This window comes from Pan paniscus, chromosome 11 (genome assembly GCF_029289425.2).
Source record: "Pan paniscus chromosome 11, NHGRI_mPanPan1-v2.0_pri, whole genome shotgun sequence".
Lineage (NCBI taxonomy): Eukaryota > Metazoa > Chordata > Mammalia > Primates > Hominidae > Pan > Pan paniscus.
Window position 1 is genome coordinate 82,514,330 of NC_073260.2, and position 17,407 is coordinate 82,531,736.

At 40.7% G+C, this 17,407-nt stretch overlaps 1 protein-coding gene across 6 annotated transcripts in view; it reads right to left on the bottom strand.

Annotated features, from left to right (window-relative positions):
- FRMD3 (FERM domain containing 3) overlaps nucleotides 1–17,407 on the bottom strand; it is a 296,678-nt gene that overhangs the window by 112,910 nt on the left and 166,361 nt on the right. For all 6 annotated transcript variants that reach the window (XM_003810300.4, XM_034967512.3, XM_063593988.1 and 3 more), the window contains exon 3: nucleotides 17,357–17,399. In XM_003810300.4, the coding sequence (XP_003810348.3) occupies nucleotides 17,357–17,399 (43 nt within the window). The remainder of the gene's footprint in view (nucleotides 1–17,356; nucleotides 17,400–17,407) is intronic.

Genomic DNA, 17,407 nt, shown 5'->3' on the forward strand with positions numbered 1-17,407 from the left:
AATGGCTCCTGGAACGTGTACACAGGGCATTATCTAAATGTGAGATTGTGTTTTGTTGAGATAAACACTCCTACCAGAAGAAGAGAAGGAAAATGGGAGGTGGGAATAGGAGGGAGGGGATGGGGAAGACTGAATTGAATTCAACTCAACAGCTGAAAAGCATTAACTCAGCCATGTAAGTGCTAAAAACAGAGCATACCACCAGAGTAGCAGAGAAGGGGGAAAAAGTGAAATCCACTTTGAAATGCCAAGAGCTTGTAATTGCACTGAGAACAGCAGGGCTCCTCTCTCACAGCCAACTGATACCTGCCAGACAAGGGCTGGGGAGCCAAGTGTCTCCTCGGGGCAGCTCAGTGGCCCCTTTTGTGTCAGCAAATCCCAGGGCAGCATCATTTTGCTGATTTGATAACACTGAGAACATGGAGAGAGGTACAGCTGTTTATAAAACAGAGACAGAATTTCTCATCTCCACATTGAGCCATTGCCCAGAAATGGAGTTGATAGGAAACGATTAAATTGAGCAGGATCCTGGGTGAAAGGGAAAAAGGGACTTTCTTTCTATTTCTGACCAACAACCTCAGTCAAATCTTTTAAAGATCAGATAGGATTTTTTGAGAGAGAAGCATCACTCAGCAGCATTTTTTTTTTTTTTTTTTGACAGAGTCTTGCTCTGTCGCCCAGGCTGGAGTGCAGTGGCGCGATCTCGGCTCACTGCAAGCTCCGCCTCCCAGGTTCACGCCATTCTCCTGCTTCCGCCTCCCAAGTAGCTGGGACTACAGGCACCCGCCACCACTTCTGGCTAATTTTTTTGTATTTTTAGTAGAGACGGGGTTTCACCGTGTTAGCCAGGATGGTCTCGATCTCCTGACTTCGTGATCCACCCACCTCGGCCTCCCAAAGTGCTGGGATTACAGGCGTAAGCCACCGCGCCCGGCCAGCAGCTTTTTTTTTTCTTAAAACCAAACGTTTTCCTCCAGTCATCATAAAGAATCATGGGGAAATCAGAAGCGTAATTTCAGGACTATACATACAAACTCACAATGTTTCTCATATACATTCTGATTTACAGCTAGGAAAAATCTCCGCAATTTCCTTTTTAACAATTTTTTTTATTTCGATAGGTTTTTGGGAAAACAGGTGGTGTTGGTTACATGAATAAGTTCTTTAGTGGTGATTTCTGGGATTTGGGTGCACCCATCACCCAAGTGGTATATACTGTACCCAATGTGTAGTCTGTTATCCCTCACCACCCCCAACCCTTTGTCCCGAGTCCCCAAAGTCCGTCATATCATTTATATGCCTTGTAGCTTAGCTCATAGCTTAGCTCCCACATATGAGTGATAACATGCGATGTTTGGTTTTCCATTCCTGAAATACTCAATTAGAGTCTTCAATTCCTGCAAATGCCATTAATTCATTCCTTTTTATGGCTGAGTAGTATTCCATGGTGTATGTGTGTGTATATATATATATATATATATATCATGGTAATATATATATTACATTATATATATTATGTATATATATAACATACATGGAATATATATATTACATTATATATATTATGTATATATATAACATACATGGAATATATATATTACATTATATATATTATGTATATATATAACATACATGGAATATATATATTACATTATATATATTATGTATATATATAACATACATGGAATATATATATATATATATATATACATAAAACATTTTCTTTATCCACTCATTGACTGATGGGCATTTGGGCTGGTTCCATATTTTTGCAATTGCAAATTGTGCTGCTATAAACATGCATGTGCAAGTATCTCTTTCGTATAATGACTTCTTTTTCTCTGGGTACTGGATACCCAGTAGTGAAATTGCTGGATCAAATGGTAGATCTACTTTTAGTACTTTAAGGAATCTCCACACTGTTTTCCATAGTGGTTGTACTAGTTTACAACCCCACCAATAGTGTAAAAGTGTTCCCTTTTCACCACACCCATGCCAACATTTATTATTTTTTTATTTTTAATTATGGCCATTCTTGCAGTAGTAACGTATCACATTGTGGTTTTTATTTGCATTTCTCTGATCATTAGTGATGTTGAGCATTTTCTCACATGTTTGTTGCCCATTTGTATCTCTTCTTTTGAGAATGGTCTATTCATGTCCTTAGCCCACTTTTTGATGGGATTGCTTGTTTTTTTCTTGCTGATTTGTTGGAGTTCTTTGTAGATTCTAGATATTAGTCCTTTGTCAAATGTATAGATTGTGAAGATTGCCTCCCACTCTGTGGGTTGTCTGTTAACTCTGCTGATTATTTATTTTTTGTGCAGGAGTTTTTCAGCTTAACTAAGTCCCATATATTTATGTTTGTTTTTGTTGCACTTGCTTTTGGGTTTTTGGTCATGGAGTCTTTGCCTAACCCAATGTCTAGAAGGGTTTATCCAATGTTATCCAATGCTACCTTCTAGAATCTTAATGGTTTCAGGTCTTAGATTTAAGTCTTTGATCCATCTTGAGTTGATTTTTGTATAAGGTGAGAGATGAGGATCCAGTTTCATTCTTCTATATGTGGCTTGCCAATTATCCCAGAACCATTTGTTGAACAGGGTGCCCTTTCCCCACTTTACGTTTTTGTTTGCTTTGTTGATCAGTTGGCTGTAAGTATTTGGCTTTATTTCTTGGTTTTCTATTCTGTTCCATTGGTCTATGTGCCTATTTTTATACCAGTACCATGCTGTTTGGTGACTATGACCTTATAGTATATAGTTTGAAGTCGGGTAATGTGATGCCTCCAAATTTTTTCTTTTTGCATAGTCTTGCTTTGTCTATGTGGGCTCTTTTTTGGTTCCATATGGTTTTTAGAATTGTTTTTTCTAGTTACGTGAAGAATGATGGTGGTATTTTGACGGGAATTACACTGAATTTGTAAATTGCCTTCGGCAGTATGGTCATTTTCACAATATTGATTCCATCCATCCACGAGCATGGGATGTGTTTCCGTTTGTTTGTGTTGTCTATGATTTCTTTCAGCAGTGTTTTGTAGTTTCCCTTGTAGAGGTCTTTCACCTCCTTGGTTAGGTATATTCTTAAGTATTTATTTATTTATTTATTTATTTATTTGTAGCTATTGTGAAAGGGATTGAGTTCTTGATTTTACTCTCAGCTTGGTCACTGTTGCCTATATTCCTGTTGTGCACATGCCACGCACAGTGATGCTAATGGATTCAACTGTGCTGCATTCAATAATGATATGGTTCGAAAGCACAAACTACCTCTGCACATATGCAAAATGACGCTTGAGCACCTAAAGGGGAGAACATTGCTCACTCATTCTCCAACTGTGACTCTAGAAATATGTGTAAATAAGCCAGCCACAGAGAGTGCAGGCTGCATTCATGACTGCTCTCTTCTACATGGAAATGATTATAATCATTAAACAACAACTGTTACTATCAGCATCATCAGCAACAGTGATGATCCTTCCCCCACTCTTACTGAAATGATAATCACTGTGTTTCCCCAGCTTCCAAAGCAGAGACAGGTTTTTAAAATCATGTTTAATTCATCTTCCTCTCGTTAGAGTTCCCTCCTATGCTTTTATCACACACAGGCATGCCCACCCACACACGTAGGCACTGACTAGAGTCACTCAGAGAACTCTCTTAGGGGAGATTGGAATGCTGAGTGGTTGCCTCACAAATCCTTAGTCTCTGAATTCTCTTCCTGCCTATGCCTGCTCAGGAGAAGCTTGAAAAGAGACTTTGGGGTCCCATACTTCTAACCTCAAGTTTGTCATTTGAACAAATTGCTGCGTCCAAACTTAAAACTCCCTGCCTCCATTTCCTCATCTGTAAAACGAGAATAATAATGGAACCAACCACAGAGAGTAGGGCATCAAACTTTCTCTGTAAAGGGCTAGAGAATAAATATTTTCAACTTTGGAAGGCTCGAGTTTTCTGTCTCAACGACTCCACCCAGTTGTTGTAGTAGAGAAGCAGCCACCACCAATACATAAACAAGTGTGTATAGCTGTGCTCCAATAAAACATTGAAGTTTGAATTTGTATCATTTTTGTATGCCACAAAAATCTTATATATCTTTTGGTTTTTTTCAACCATTTAAAAATGTGAAACCTATTCCTAGACCAAAGGCCATATGAACATAGGTGGTGACTAGGTGTGGCCTGCGACCCGTTGTAGAGACCACAATGAGGATGACATGAGTTCATGACTGCGTAGAGACCACAATGAGGATGACATGAGTTCATGACTGCAAAGCACTTCGCAGCCTGCTGAGACCTGTGGACTGAATGCATAGGAGTTATTGTTACTCTAAAGTGCAGGGAAGAAACCAACATGGTTAAAGTCAAGTCCTTCAATGTTACCTTGCCTTTTACCTGGGTTGAAAGAGTGAGGGGGCACTGTCATCTCTCAGGGAGGAGTGAGGAAGAAGTGGGCATGAGACAGGTGTGTATATGAAGAGATATTTGGCAGCCCTGGCATCTAAAGGACAGCTTTGCTGCCTGAGCCGAGGGTACGATGACCTAAACATTTTAGCCAAAAGGTTAGCAAGAACACATGAAACCAAAGGCAAGAGACCCAGGAACCTGTTTGCTGCTGATGTTGTATAACTAGCCAGACCGTTGGAGTCATGTTGATAGGTGTAAATCAATATGTAGAAATAACAACTGTAACAGAAAAATTCAACTACTTACATAACTTGGTATTGAGATTTGATACTATAAAGTTGCATCCAAAAATCAGGCATTAAAAAGGCTCTCCCACCAAAGGGAGACATGAACATAGCCTTCCTACCCACTTGGCCCACACTTGAACCACCTCTAGTACTCACATACCAAGCATGGAACCTCCTGCCCATCATGGTTATCATTCAGACACTCATGCTGCCAACATGTGTAGTTTTGAGTCGTGTGGGCCCCTAAGAAAGAATGCGGGCATTCCTGAAGGAAGAAGAAAACCCCTGAAAGTACTGCCCCAGAGATATAAGGACTTCCCCCAGGAGAGGCTCCTATTCCTTCTGCTTCCTCCACTACCCCTGTCACACTACCTCGCTTCCCATGAGGAGTGCTAGGTACTCCCTGAAACCCCTGCACACACTACTGCACCCAATCAAAATGATGTCAGTGTTGCCACCAACCATTGCATAAGCATGAAGTTAAAAATTAGAAATCTATGGCTTGTCAAGTGTGCACATCATTTAGAACTGCATGCTATAAAATTAAGGGTTTTTGTCATTACTATTGTTACTGTCCTCTCCTTCCATATTGGGAAACAAAGAAAGAGCACAACATGGAAACCATTTATAGGCTCAAATTGCATTAACTTTCTGGGAGAAGGATCAAATATAAAAATTTTGATGAACAGTTGAACTTGGTAGAATAACAGATACCTGGCCCAACCTAATGAGCTGTCTCTAGAACAAGGTAAGCAAACAGGAGTCCAATGCTGGGGACACTCCATGGCTGAAACAAAAATCATAGTTGCTCTTCTTGGAAAGAAGCTTTGGAAGAAGAAAACTGGGAAGAACAAAGGCATCCAAAACTAAACCATAGTACTTGGGGACTTTGTACTTTTTGATTTATGTAATGAGCTGTGTTCAGTTGTATGTTTTGCTTTTTTTTTGTAAAAAAATAGCATTTGAACTTCCACCTGTGCTGTAAAAAGAGCATTTTAATCCTAGTCAGAAAGCATTTATTATGAATCAATAACATGCATAACATTTTATACAAAGCCATGGAACAGGTGAAGAAATTTTCCAAACCCAGTGCTGGAGATTATGATTAGACAAGTAGGTTATACGAATGAGGATGATAGCATAGGCTGCCCCTCGCTCTGGAGGCAGGGTTACAGCCACAACAGGGATTGGAAGAAATGAATTGTGCAAAGCTTTACTGTCAAAAGCATGTGACCAAGGTCGGCAAAAAAGAACAACATACACAAAGGGGGCTAGAGGTAGTAAGCTAAAGAAAGAGGCTAAAGAAAAATGCTGAGAGTACAGGAGATCTAAAAAACCCATGTCCACCTAGAACCTCAGAATGGAACCCTATTTGGAAATAGGGTCTTTGTAGATGTAATTGATTAATTAATTACAATGCATTCATATTAGGTTAGGGTGGTCCCTAAATCCATTGACTGATATCTTTATAAGAGAAAGGAGAGTGAGACTTTGACACAGGGCACAGAGAAACATAGGGAGGCACCATGTGAAGATGGAGGCAGAGTGTGGAGTGAGGCAGCTACAAGCCAAGGAAGGCCAAGGACTGCAGGAAACCAGCAGAAGCCAGAAGAGGCAGGAAGCATTCTTCCCTAGAGCCTTCGGAGGGAGCATGGCCCTGCTGACAACTTGGTTTCAGACTTCTGGCCTCCAGAACTGTGAGCAAGTAGATTTCTATTGTTTTAAGCCACCCAGTATGTGATAATTTATTATGGATGCCCAAAGAAACTAACACACTCAGCAAGGGGAAAACTGGAAGAACAAGTAGAGTTGAGAGTCAATCATCCAAGCTGGCCTCATGAGTATGAGACCTGTGGCTTTACACCAGAGCAAAATCGATGCTGTTGGTTCTCTCTCTCTCTCTCTCTCTCTCTCTCTCTCTCTCAATCTCAATCTCAATTTCCTATTGACAAAAAATCATTCATTAGCAAGAGAGCTATTTGTTAGATTAGCCCCAAGGGGGATGTTGGAAAGCTAATGAATGAGACATAAACATGAAGTACCAAGACTATCACCATCAAAGTCAGGAATTCCACGCCATCCCAGGTTTCCAGGGAGTGCCATCACAACTTCTGAGCACCACTGTCATCAGCCAGCAACAACTTGACTCAGTACTGCTATTATGGCTGAGTTGTATGCATGTGTTATGCAGAGGCTGGGGGTTCCTGCCTACCCTGATTTGCATGCAGAAGCCATTTCCAAGCACCCCTGCCCCTTCAGGGTGCTTGGGAGCAGCACAGTCTCTGGTAAATAGGGCAAGAATAGGATCTTAACTACCTTGCTGTGCTAATCAGGCCTCAGACAGGCACCAGCCAGGATTAAGTGGAGAGCTTGTTTAGAAGAGTAAGTGAGCTTTCTTTCATCTCAGTCTGTTTCTATAGAACATGCTTAATGCATATGCATCCTGCTTCCTTCCTTCCTTCTCTCCTTCCTCCCTTACTTCCCTCCTTCCTTCCTTCCTTTTTCCTTCCTTCCTTCGCTTCTTCCTTCCCTCCCTCCTTCCTTCCCTCCCTCCTTCCTTCCCTCCCTCCTTCCTTCCCTCCCTCCTTCCTTCCCTCCCTCCTTCCTTCCCTCCCTCCTTCCTTCTCTCCCTCCTTCCTTCCCTCCCTCCTTCCTTCCCTCCTTCCTCCCTTTCTTTCCTCCTTCCTTCCTTTCCTCCCTCCTTCCTTGCTTTCTTTCTTCCTTCCTTCCTTTCCTCCTTCCTTCTCTACTTCCTTCCCTCCTTCCTCCCTTCCTTCCTTGTTTTGCATAAAGATTTCTCTCCTTTTGCTTATTTTATTTTTATTACCAAGTCATATAAGAATATATTCTCATGGTAAAAGATATGAGTGTAACATAACTACATATAAAAAATGCGAAAGCCTCATGTCCCTATATTATGCTCTCTTCCCCAGAGGTAACCACAGTTAAGTATACATCTTTCCAGTTCTTCTTCTACGCACTATATAGTCACACGAAAAAATTCTATTTTTATATAAAAGTATCATTATTTACGTGGTCTTTTAATCTGATTTTTAAACTCTATATGTTTATATGTCTATAAGTCTTTCCATGTCAATAATACATGTCTGCCTGTTTTTTTAATGACTATGTATACACACATAATTTATCCTTGCAAAAATTACTGGCCTTTTTATTGCTTTCTCAGTGTTATAAGCAATGCTGTAATAAACACCCTTGCATAATATATACCTGTGCGTGAATAAATTTTGCTCTAGATAGATTTGTAGAAATTGATTTGCTGGACCAAGAGACATAGGCCTTTTTTTTTTTTTTTTTTTTGGAGACGGAGTCTCGCTGTCGCCCAGGCTGGAGTGCAGTGGCGTGATCTTGGCTCACTGCAGGCTCCGCCCCCCGGGGTTCACGCCATTCTCCTGCCTCAGCCTCCCGAGTAGCTGGGACTACAGGCGCCCGCCACCTCGCCCGGCTAATTTTTTGTATTTTTAGTAGAGACGGGGTTTCACCATGTTAGCCAGGATGGTCTCGATCTCCTGACCTCGTGATCCGCCCGCCTTGGCCTCCCAAAGTGCTGGGATTACAGGCGTGAGTCACTGCACCCGGCTGAGACACAGGCATTTTTAATCTTGAAAGATATAACCAGATTACTCTCCAAAGTGGCTTTATCAGTTTACACACTCTCACCAGAAGTGTTATCCTCATCCTCATCAACTGGATGTTATCAATAATTACAATTTTCTCAGTATAGTAAATAAAAATATCTTATTCTAATTTGCATTTCCTTTGTAGCTAATGATATTGAGCATCTGTTTGTGAGCTTCTTGGTCATTTATTTTTATTCCTTCTCTGAGTCTTTTGCATATTTTTATGTTGAGCCGTTCATCTGTTGGTTTGTAGCATCATACATAATACATTCTGCATATTACTACTCGTTATATGTTTGGCAAATGTTCTTCCCATTATTTTCCCTGTGCTTTAATTTGCTTTACAGTCATTCATTCAACAAACATTTACTAAGAATCTACTCTGGCTGGGCACGGTGGCTCACGCCTGTAATCCCAGCACTCCGGGAGACTGAGGCGGGGGCGTCACAAGGTCAAGAGATCGAGACCATCCTGGCCTACATGGCAAAACCCCATATCTTCTAAAAATACAAAAATTAGCTGGGCACAGTACACGCGCCTGTAGTCCCAGCTACTCAGGAGGCTGAGGCAGGAGAATTGCTTGAACCCGGGAGGCGGAGGTGGCAGTGAGCCAAGATCACACCACTGCACTCCAGCCTGGCGACAGAGCAAGACCCCATCTCCAAAAAAAAAAAAAAAAAAAAAAAAAATCAACTCTGTGCAAACAAACAAAGCATTCTAGTTCAAAAGTTTAGCTTTTGCACAAATTTGTCAGGATTTTGCTTCATTGTTTCTGGGTTTTATATTTTCCTCAGGAAGCCCTGGGCTACCCCATGATTATAAAGCATATTCTTAAATTTTTACCTAAAACTTTTATAAATTGTTAAACATATTTGGCTTTTGAGTACATCTAGAATTAATCCTGTGAATTGTGTGAGCAATGTCCTTTTTCCCATCCCCCAACAAGTGGAAAGAAAACAATCCAAAAATCATGCCTTAAAAGAATGCCTTGAATAAAAATTTATCTGCCCCTTGTATGTATGAAATACAATCTTTACCATAGCCCATATTCTATAAATAATGGATTGGCGTGGGGACTGGGAACTGCTTTTTTCTGTTCCACTGATTATTTTCGCATTTCTGGCTCTATATCTTAATTACTATATGTGTCTCTTACTATGTCTCCTTTAATTGTTATAGCTCACAGGCCTTGGTATACTATTCAACAGAACAAGGACCCACCAGTGGTCTTTTTATATATGTACTGGATAGCATCGAGCATGTTTCTTTTGCAAATGAGTCTTCAGAACATTGTTAAATGCCATAAAGAATCTCATTGAATTTTTAATTTGAGAATTATTGAATGTATATATTAATTTCCGAAGAACTGACTTTATTAAGAATATTAACCAAAATATGAGATGTCTTCATTTTTTGAGCGCTTTTTAATCTACTCTACAACAATGCTACAGTAGGATTTCACATTTTCATCCTACCGATCTTGCATGAATCTGTCAACATTTATTTATAAGACATTTATTTTTACTTTATTGTTACTGTAAATAATAGTACTTTTTCCCCATTACATTTGAAAAACAGTTAGTACTTGTGTATAAGGCAGCTATTGTTTTAGGATATTAATCTCGTATCCAAAGAGAAAAGGCATTCGTTGTGCATAGGGCATGGCTAGGGAAGGCAAGTGGAGAGCCTGGAGAGATTTACAGAGGACAAAAGCAAGTTTAGGACACCATTTGGATCTCTGAGAAGGATCCAGCATCCCTCAACACTACCGGCTTGGCTGAACACAGTGAGGTGTAGGGGGCAAGATAAAAGGAACCCCAGGGTAGTTGCAGGAAACTCTTCTGTGTGGAACTCTGAAAATTTTACTGACATTTTTGTACTGAAGAAATGGTGGCATGGTGTGTTTAGGCAGAGAGGAAGCCTTAGATAGCGTACACAAGTTTCCCTGAGGCTGAGCAGTTCCTGCCTGTCCCAGAGGTGAATACAGATGTGCTGAGTGCCAATGAGAAAGACACTTGGAGTGGGGGCCACAAGAGGACAGTGTCTAGAGACTTGCATCCTAAGGCCATGGCAGGAACCACTGGCCTCAGCAGCACACACCAACCCCACTCAAAGGTCAGGTGGGACCAGTTTCATCCAGAGAGGATGCAGTGGGGAAAGATGCCAACAACCTGAGACACACCGAGGAAGACTCGAGGAATGTACATGAGAGAGAGGTCACCCTCACTACCGAGACAGTACATAAGTTTCTCTGGCCTTATGATGCCATTCTGGGGTGGAGAGAAAGGGAAAAGCTCTTCATATGGAAGAAAAAAAACCAGTATGGAGTATGGGTTTTCAAGCAATTACATTTAAATTATGTATTGACTGAGCGATTTTCTGAAAGTGATCAAATTCTACACTAGAAGATCCTAGGCCAGGTGCTGTGGCTCTCGCCTGTAATCCCAGCACTTTGGGAGGCTGAGGTGGGAGGATCACCTGAGTTCAGAAGTTCAAGGCTAGCCTGACCAACATGATGAAACCCCATCTCTACTAAAAATACAAAAAAAGTTATCCAGGCATGGTGGCAGGTGCCTGTAATCCCAGCTACTCAGGAAGCTGAGGCAGGAGAATTGCTTGAACCCAGGAGGCGGAGGTTGCAGTGAGCTGAGATTGTACCATTGTACTCCAGCCTGGGCGACAAGAGCAAATCTGTCTCAAAAAACAAAAACAAAAAATAAACTAGCAGATCCTGAGTTACCCTGAAGTGACAAGATTAAATGCTTTGCTCTCAAAGAAAGAAGAAAATCACAAGCAAGTTGAATTCAGTCATAGGAAAATAATATTGCATTTCTGCACATCTGAGTCATAGTGTGTAACTTTAAAATTTTTTTCATGCTAATATAATTTGAGCAGCTAAAAAATCCTGTAGAACATACAATATCTGTCCCCTTGATGTGTGCCACTTCATGTATACACATTGGGCCACATTCCACAGTTATGTAGTCAAGGCTAAAAACTCTAAGTGATAGCAGGGTGTGGTAGCATGTGCCTGTAATCCCAGCTATTCAGGAGGCTGAGGCACAAGAATCGCTTGAACTCATGAGGCGGAGGTTACAGTGAGCCAAGATCATGCCACTGCACTCCAGCCTGGTTGACAGAATGAAGCTCTGTCTCAAAAAACAAAAAAAAAAATTATAAGTGAGAAGTCACTGTTATGTTGCATAGCAACATTCCTTCATGAAAAGCAAGGACTCTGCAAAACCAAACATTCAAAAATATGCAATTCAGTTAACACTTTGTTTGAAGGCAATCTGTTATCCGAGTACTCTTAAAGAAACAAAAAATGGATCAACATCTCAGTCCACATTTGTACCTATGGACATGGCAATGGCATAGGAAAATGAGAAGGGTATTCCCTCAGCACTGCCCAATCATGAAGCCCACCTGCATTTTCACCTAATAGAAAAGCAATAATTAAAAGTTTGATTTTAAGGTTCTAATTCCAGGTAGAGTGGGTTCATTGCAACCCACCCCATCTCTTTCACTGAATGCAGCTATAAAACCTGGCAGAACACATGCAGCAACTATTTAAGGACTCTGAAAAGTAAATAGTAGCAAGCAGATGGGAAAAGAAGATGAGAATGCAAAGGACCCCGCTAAACTAGTGGTAAATTCACCACGATTTTCCCTCCAGTATCCTCTGGACAGAACCCAGGAGACATCTGGAAGTGAGCATCAGCTCCTAAAGAGAATACTCCAGAAGATACTCCTAATTCAGGCTTGAGGAATAGAAAAGGAAGTGCTGGCTGCAACAGTAGGAACAGCAAATGTGCTGGAGATTTCTTTTCTGGAAAATCTCAAGCCTAATTTATTTAATAGTTATAATACTACTCAAGTTATATATTTTATTTTGGGTGAGTTTTGGTAAGTCATGGCTTTTGAGGAAGAGATCTATTTCATCTAAGCAATCAAATTTCTGTGCCTAGAGTTGTTCTGCAGGATCTGTAGTAATGTCCCTTCATTTGCTCCTGATATTGGTAATTTGTGTCTTCTCCCTCTTTTTTTCCTCTCCTCCATTTTGCTAAAAATTCATCAATTTTCTTGATATTTTCAAAGACTAGCTTCTACTTCCATTGTGTTCTTCTATTATATATTGATAAACACAGCAATTTGGATGAATCTCAGAGTTATTATCCTGAGTAAAAGCTGATCTCAAAAATTACATCCTGTATGATATTCAAAAAAGAAAACTATACTGGCATGAAACAGACCAGTGGTTGCGAGTTGTTGGAAGGCAGTGATGTCACCACAAAGGCACAGCACAGGCAGGTTTTTGGGGTGATGAAAACCAGGACACTGTTCAGCATCCTGTCTATGTTTGTGGTCATGAAAATCTATATGAGTAAAGGCTCACAGAACTGCACACAAAAATAAAGTCAATTTTACCATATGTTAATTTATTTTTTTTTTTATTTTATTATAATTATTTTTCTGAGACAGAGTCTCGCTGTGTCACCCAGGCTGGACTGCAGTGGCGCCATCTTGGCTCACTGCAAGCTCCGCCTCCCGGGTTCACGCCATTCTCCTGCCTCAGCCTCCCGAGTAGCTGGGACTACAGGCTATGTTAATTTAAAAATTAAAACATTAGCATCTCTTCTAAGTTCAGAGGAGAAATAAGACTTTGATTTAAGAAACATCTTAATGTAAAAATGTATACCAAATTAAGTAACTGTGTAATTAATTAGCTTTTCAATTAAACAGACATTTCTCTTCCTTCATAAACTTGAAAAATAAATTTAATTATCCCTATTTTCAACAAGTTTTGGGGAAAGAATCATTCTCAGGTAACATTTGAGGGAGTCAGATTGTGTCATTTGTGTCATTAGATTTTTTGTAACATTTTGTGTCATTAGATTTAAATGGCTAAAAGCTCCTTGACTAGATATTTATCACCAAGGAAATTTAAAATGTATATATCTTTAGATCTACTTATTCTATTTCTAGGAATTTTTTTTTTTAAACAGAGTTCGTTTTTGTTGCCCAGGCTGGAGTGCAGTGGCACCAACTTGGCTCACTGCAACCTCCGACTCCCTGGTTCAAGCGATTCTCCTGCCTCAGCCTCCCGAGGAGCTGGGATTACAGGCACGTTCCACCACACCCAGCTAATTTTTGTACTATTAGTAGAGACAGGGTTTCACCATGTTGGCCAGGATGGTCTCGATCTCCTGACCTCGTAATGCACCCACTTCGGCCACCCAAAGTGCTTGGATTACAGGCATGAGCCATGACATCTGGCCCATTTCTAGGAATTTTTAGCACAGATGTACTTTCACAAGATGCAGTACTGTATACAGCATGTTTATTGCAGTACACTTTACAATAGCAAAATACCAGAAGCCACCCAAACCACCTTGATCTCCCTTAATAAATACATTATAGGCCGGGCACAGTGGCTCACACCTGTAATCCCAGTTCTTTGGGAGGCCAAAATGGGTGGATCACCTGAGGTCAGGAGTTCAAGACCAGCCTGGCCAATATGGCAAAACCCTGTCTCTACTAAAAATACAAAAATTAGCTGGGTGTGGTGGCACGTACCTGTAATCCCAGCTACTCAGGGAGGCTGAGGGAGGAGAAGAGATTGAACCAGGGAGGCAGAGGTTGCAGTGAGCCAAGATCACAAGATGGCACTGTAGCCTGGGTGACAGAGTGAGACTCTGTCTCTAAATAAATAAATAAATAAATAAATAAAATACACACATACAATTAACTCAGAAAACCACTTTTTAAATCAGGCCAATCATCAATTATGGATATTTTTAAATTTCTAAAATTAATCAAGAAAAAAATAACAAGATGAAGAAAAATATATAGAGATTGATCTCATTGCTGTTTATCAAAGGACTTATATATGTTGGGGGATTATATACATTCATAAAAATTCTTGGAAGGATATACAAAATATTGTTTGCAATCGTTATTTCTTTGGGGTGAGCTTGATATAGAGGGAGGAGCAAGGAAATAGTTTTTGTCTTCATTTTAAATCTTTCTAAACTGAGAAAACACAAACATGATTTTTTTTTTAACTAGTGAAAAATAATAACGCCATGTTTGTTAATCAGGATAGCTGACCTTCAGCCAACCCTGGGAAACATCATTCCTGGGAACATCCATAGTCAGAAAGATCTTAATAGGGTCAGAGAGAAGAACCTGAAGGCCTATCATCCTCTGTGAGTAAGAAACAGTTCCTCCAAGGAATTCTGCAGCCATTGCCTACTGAAAGGTGATACGAGCATAAAAGGATGAAGCCACTGGGGCCCTGTGACCAGACTCTTTCGATAAATTCATGGACAAGTCCCCAGGGTTGGACTTGGTTTCTCTGGATTAACAATATAAAAGCCATAGTTTAAAATTTTTCTAATTTACAGTAAAGTTAATATTTCTAGGGCATATATACAAGAACAAAGAAATTCTTCATACTGAAAGACATCATCAACAACAACAATCACACTAGGTTTGTGATCTTGAGAAAATTACATAATTTTTTTGTTCGGTAATGTCTTTAGCAATACAACAGGGAATGGGTGGTGGGTAAGACCCTTGCAGTCCTAGAATCAGTGAGTTTCCCTGTCTGGTTCAGACACTGAATTTTATACAATTCTATTTTCCAGATTCAGATTTCATTTGTCATTAGATTAAGACTGGCCAGTAGTCAAATGCCAATCTTTACACCATTCTAATAAAACATTATGTGTTTTAGGGTGGGTGCAGTGGCTCACGCCTGTAATCCCAACACTTTGGGAGGCAGAGGCAGGCAGATCACCTAAGATCAGAAGTTCAAGACCAGCCTGGCCAACATGGTGAAACCCGGTCTCTACTAAAAATACAAAAATTAGCCAGGCACAGTAGTGCACGCCCGTAGTTCTAGCTATCTGGGAGGCTGAGGCACAAGAATCGCTTGAACCTGGGAGGTGAGATTGCAGTGAGCCAAGATTGCACCACTGCACTAAAGCCTGGTGACAGAATGAGACCCTGTTTTAAAAAAAAATTATGCATTTTAGTTGGTTGTTCAGATTTGCTGTATTATAGAGAAAATGCTCTTAAACACTAAATTTCTCACAAGTTTTAAACTTCTCACAAAGTTTAATTTTTTGCTTCTATTAAGTATTGAAATGCCTTCAAAGATAAATTTCTATTTCAAAACTGGGTATGGCTTAAGGACAAAAGGAAAATATTGCATGGCATTTATTTAATAAGAACCAAAGTCAAAGAACCATTTACTATACTGAAAAATAGTCTAAATATTTTCAAATATATAAACAAAAATATCAATATTTTGTAGTTAAGGAATAAAAGCTAGGAATCAGCAATTTTTTTTCTCAGGCATTTTAGCTCATTCTCATTATCCTGCATATCATACTATATGTAGCCTCCTGGGAACCCTGTCTTATTACTTTTTTTTTTTTTAAACGGAGTCCTGCTCTGTGGCCCAGGCTGGAATGCAGTGGCATGCTCTCTGCTCACTGCAACCTCTACCTCCTGAGTTCAAGCGATTCTCCTGCCTCAGCCTCCTGAGTAGCTGGGACTACAGGCAACCACCACCACACCCAGCTAATTTTTGTATTTTTAGTAAAGACGGGGTTTTACCATGTTGGCCAGGATGGTCTCAATCTCTTGACCTCCTGATCCGCCCGCCTCACGCCTCCTAAAGTGCTGGGATTACAGGCATGAGCCTGGCCTGTCCTATTATTTCTATTTGGATGCACATCCCAACTCTCTTCCGGTCTTGCCCCAATTCTGCTCCAGCCCCACCCCAACTCTGTTCCAGCCTTGCCCCAGCAGCCTGGCCTCCCTGGACTTTCCACACCCACTGCTGCACTTGTGCAATCTGAACCATCCTTCCTCACTAGCCAGACAGAGTTTGCCCTTGAAGGATGGAAGAGGGAGGGGAAGGAAAAGAAAAGGACCAAGGGAGGAGGAATGGGAAGGGAGGAAGAGAGGGAGAAAGGGACAGGGAGGCAGGGAAAAAGAAGAAAGTTAAAGAAGAGATACGCTGCCTGCTAGTTTGTAGTCCATGTTCAGTTTCTTCCTTCTTTCACCTGAAAACCCTGCCCAGAATAATTTCTTCATATTCAAAAAATGAAAGAATCCCTTGAATGATGACAAGTGACATAATATGCATTAACCTAATCTCTGACGAGAAACTGATTCATCACCTGCATTTTAGAGCCCTGGGAAAGTGGATGTGGAGGGATAAGTGGATTTGGGGGCAGGCAGTAAGTTTCTGAGGTGCATTTCAGAAGTTCTCCTCCAAATCATAAATAAAAGCAGGTTGGCTACAGCCTGGCATGAGTGACCAGAACAAAACATCATGTCACCCAGGACTACCAGTGAACACCCTCCTCACAGGGTCCCAGGTGGATGACCAGGGGGTGCTAGAGAGATGTTGTTATCCAAGCCAACTTCCCCAAGAGCTCACTGGTTAAAAAGAGAGAGAGAGGAAAAAAAAAAAAAAAAAGAAGTTCAGAACATCGGAGATTTAAAACAATTGCCTAGAAGAAAAAATTGTTTTTCATTTTGGGGAGTTCAAGGAATGGAAAATAATGATACAGTCTTCAGCAAAGTCATTGGTAAAATTTTAGTTTCCAAACACATCTGCTTCTCCCATCTTCCTTAATACTGCACCCCCTCCCACACTTAATGACTAATCAGCAACCCTCATAATCAAAAGGAACCAGGTACCTGGTGGCTGTGTTTAAGAGGTATTTAACCATCCAATTCCAAAGCCCCTGCTCAGATATCAAATATGAGGGCAAGATCGGGGGGAGGGAGAGAGGCCCAGGAGACTATAGGATGCTGGTGCAGATGAGGGTCATAGAAAAAGAGGGGAGAAAATACAGAGCTCTCCTGGGGAGAGAGAAGCCCCCACACCCCCCAACACCTCTTCAACTCTATTATTCCCCTGGCAGGAGAAAGTTTGTCAGGGAACAGTATCTATCTTTGGACACATTGTAGCAAAAGTAAAGTCACAGATTGACACTTACTTTTCATTTGCTTGAAGATGGACTTGTTAGGTTCAAGCCAGTGCTAGGGAG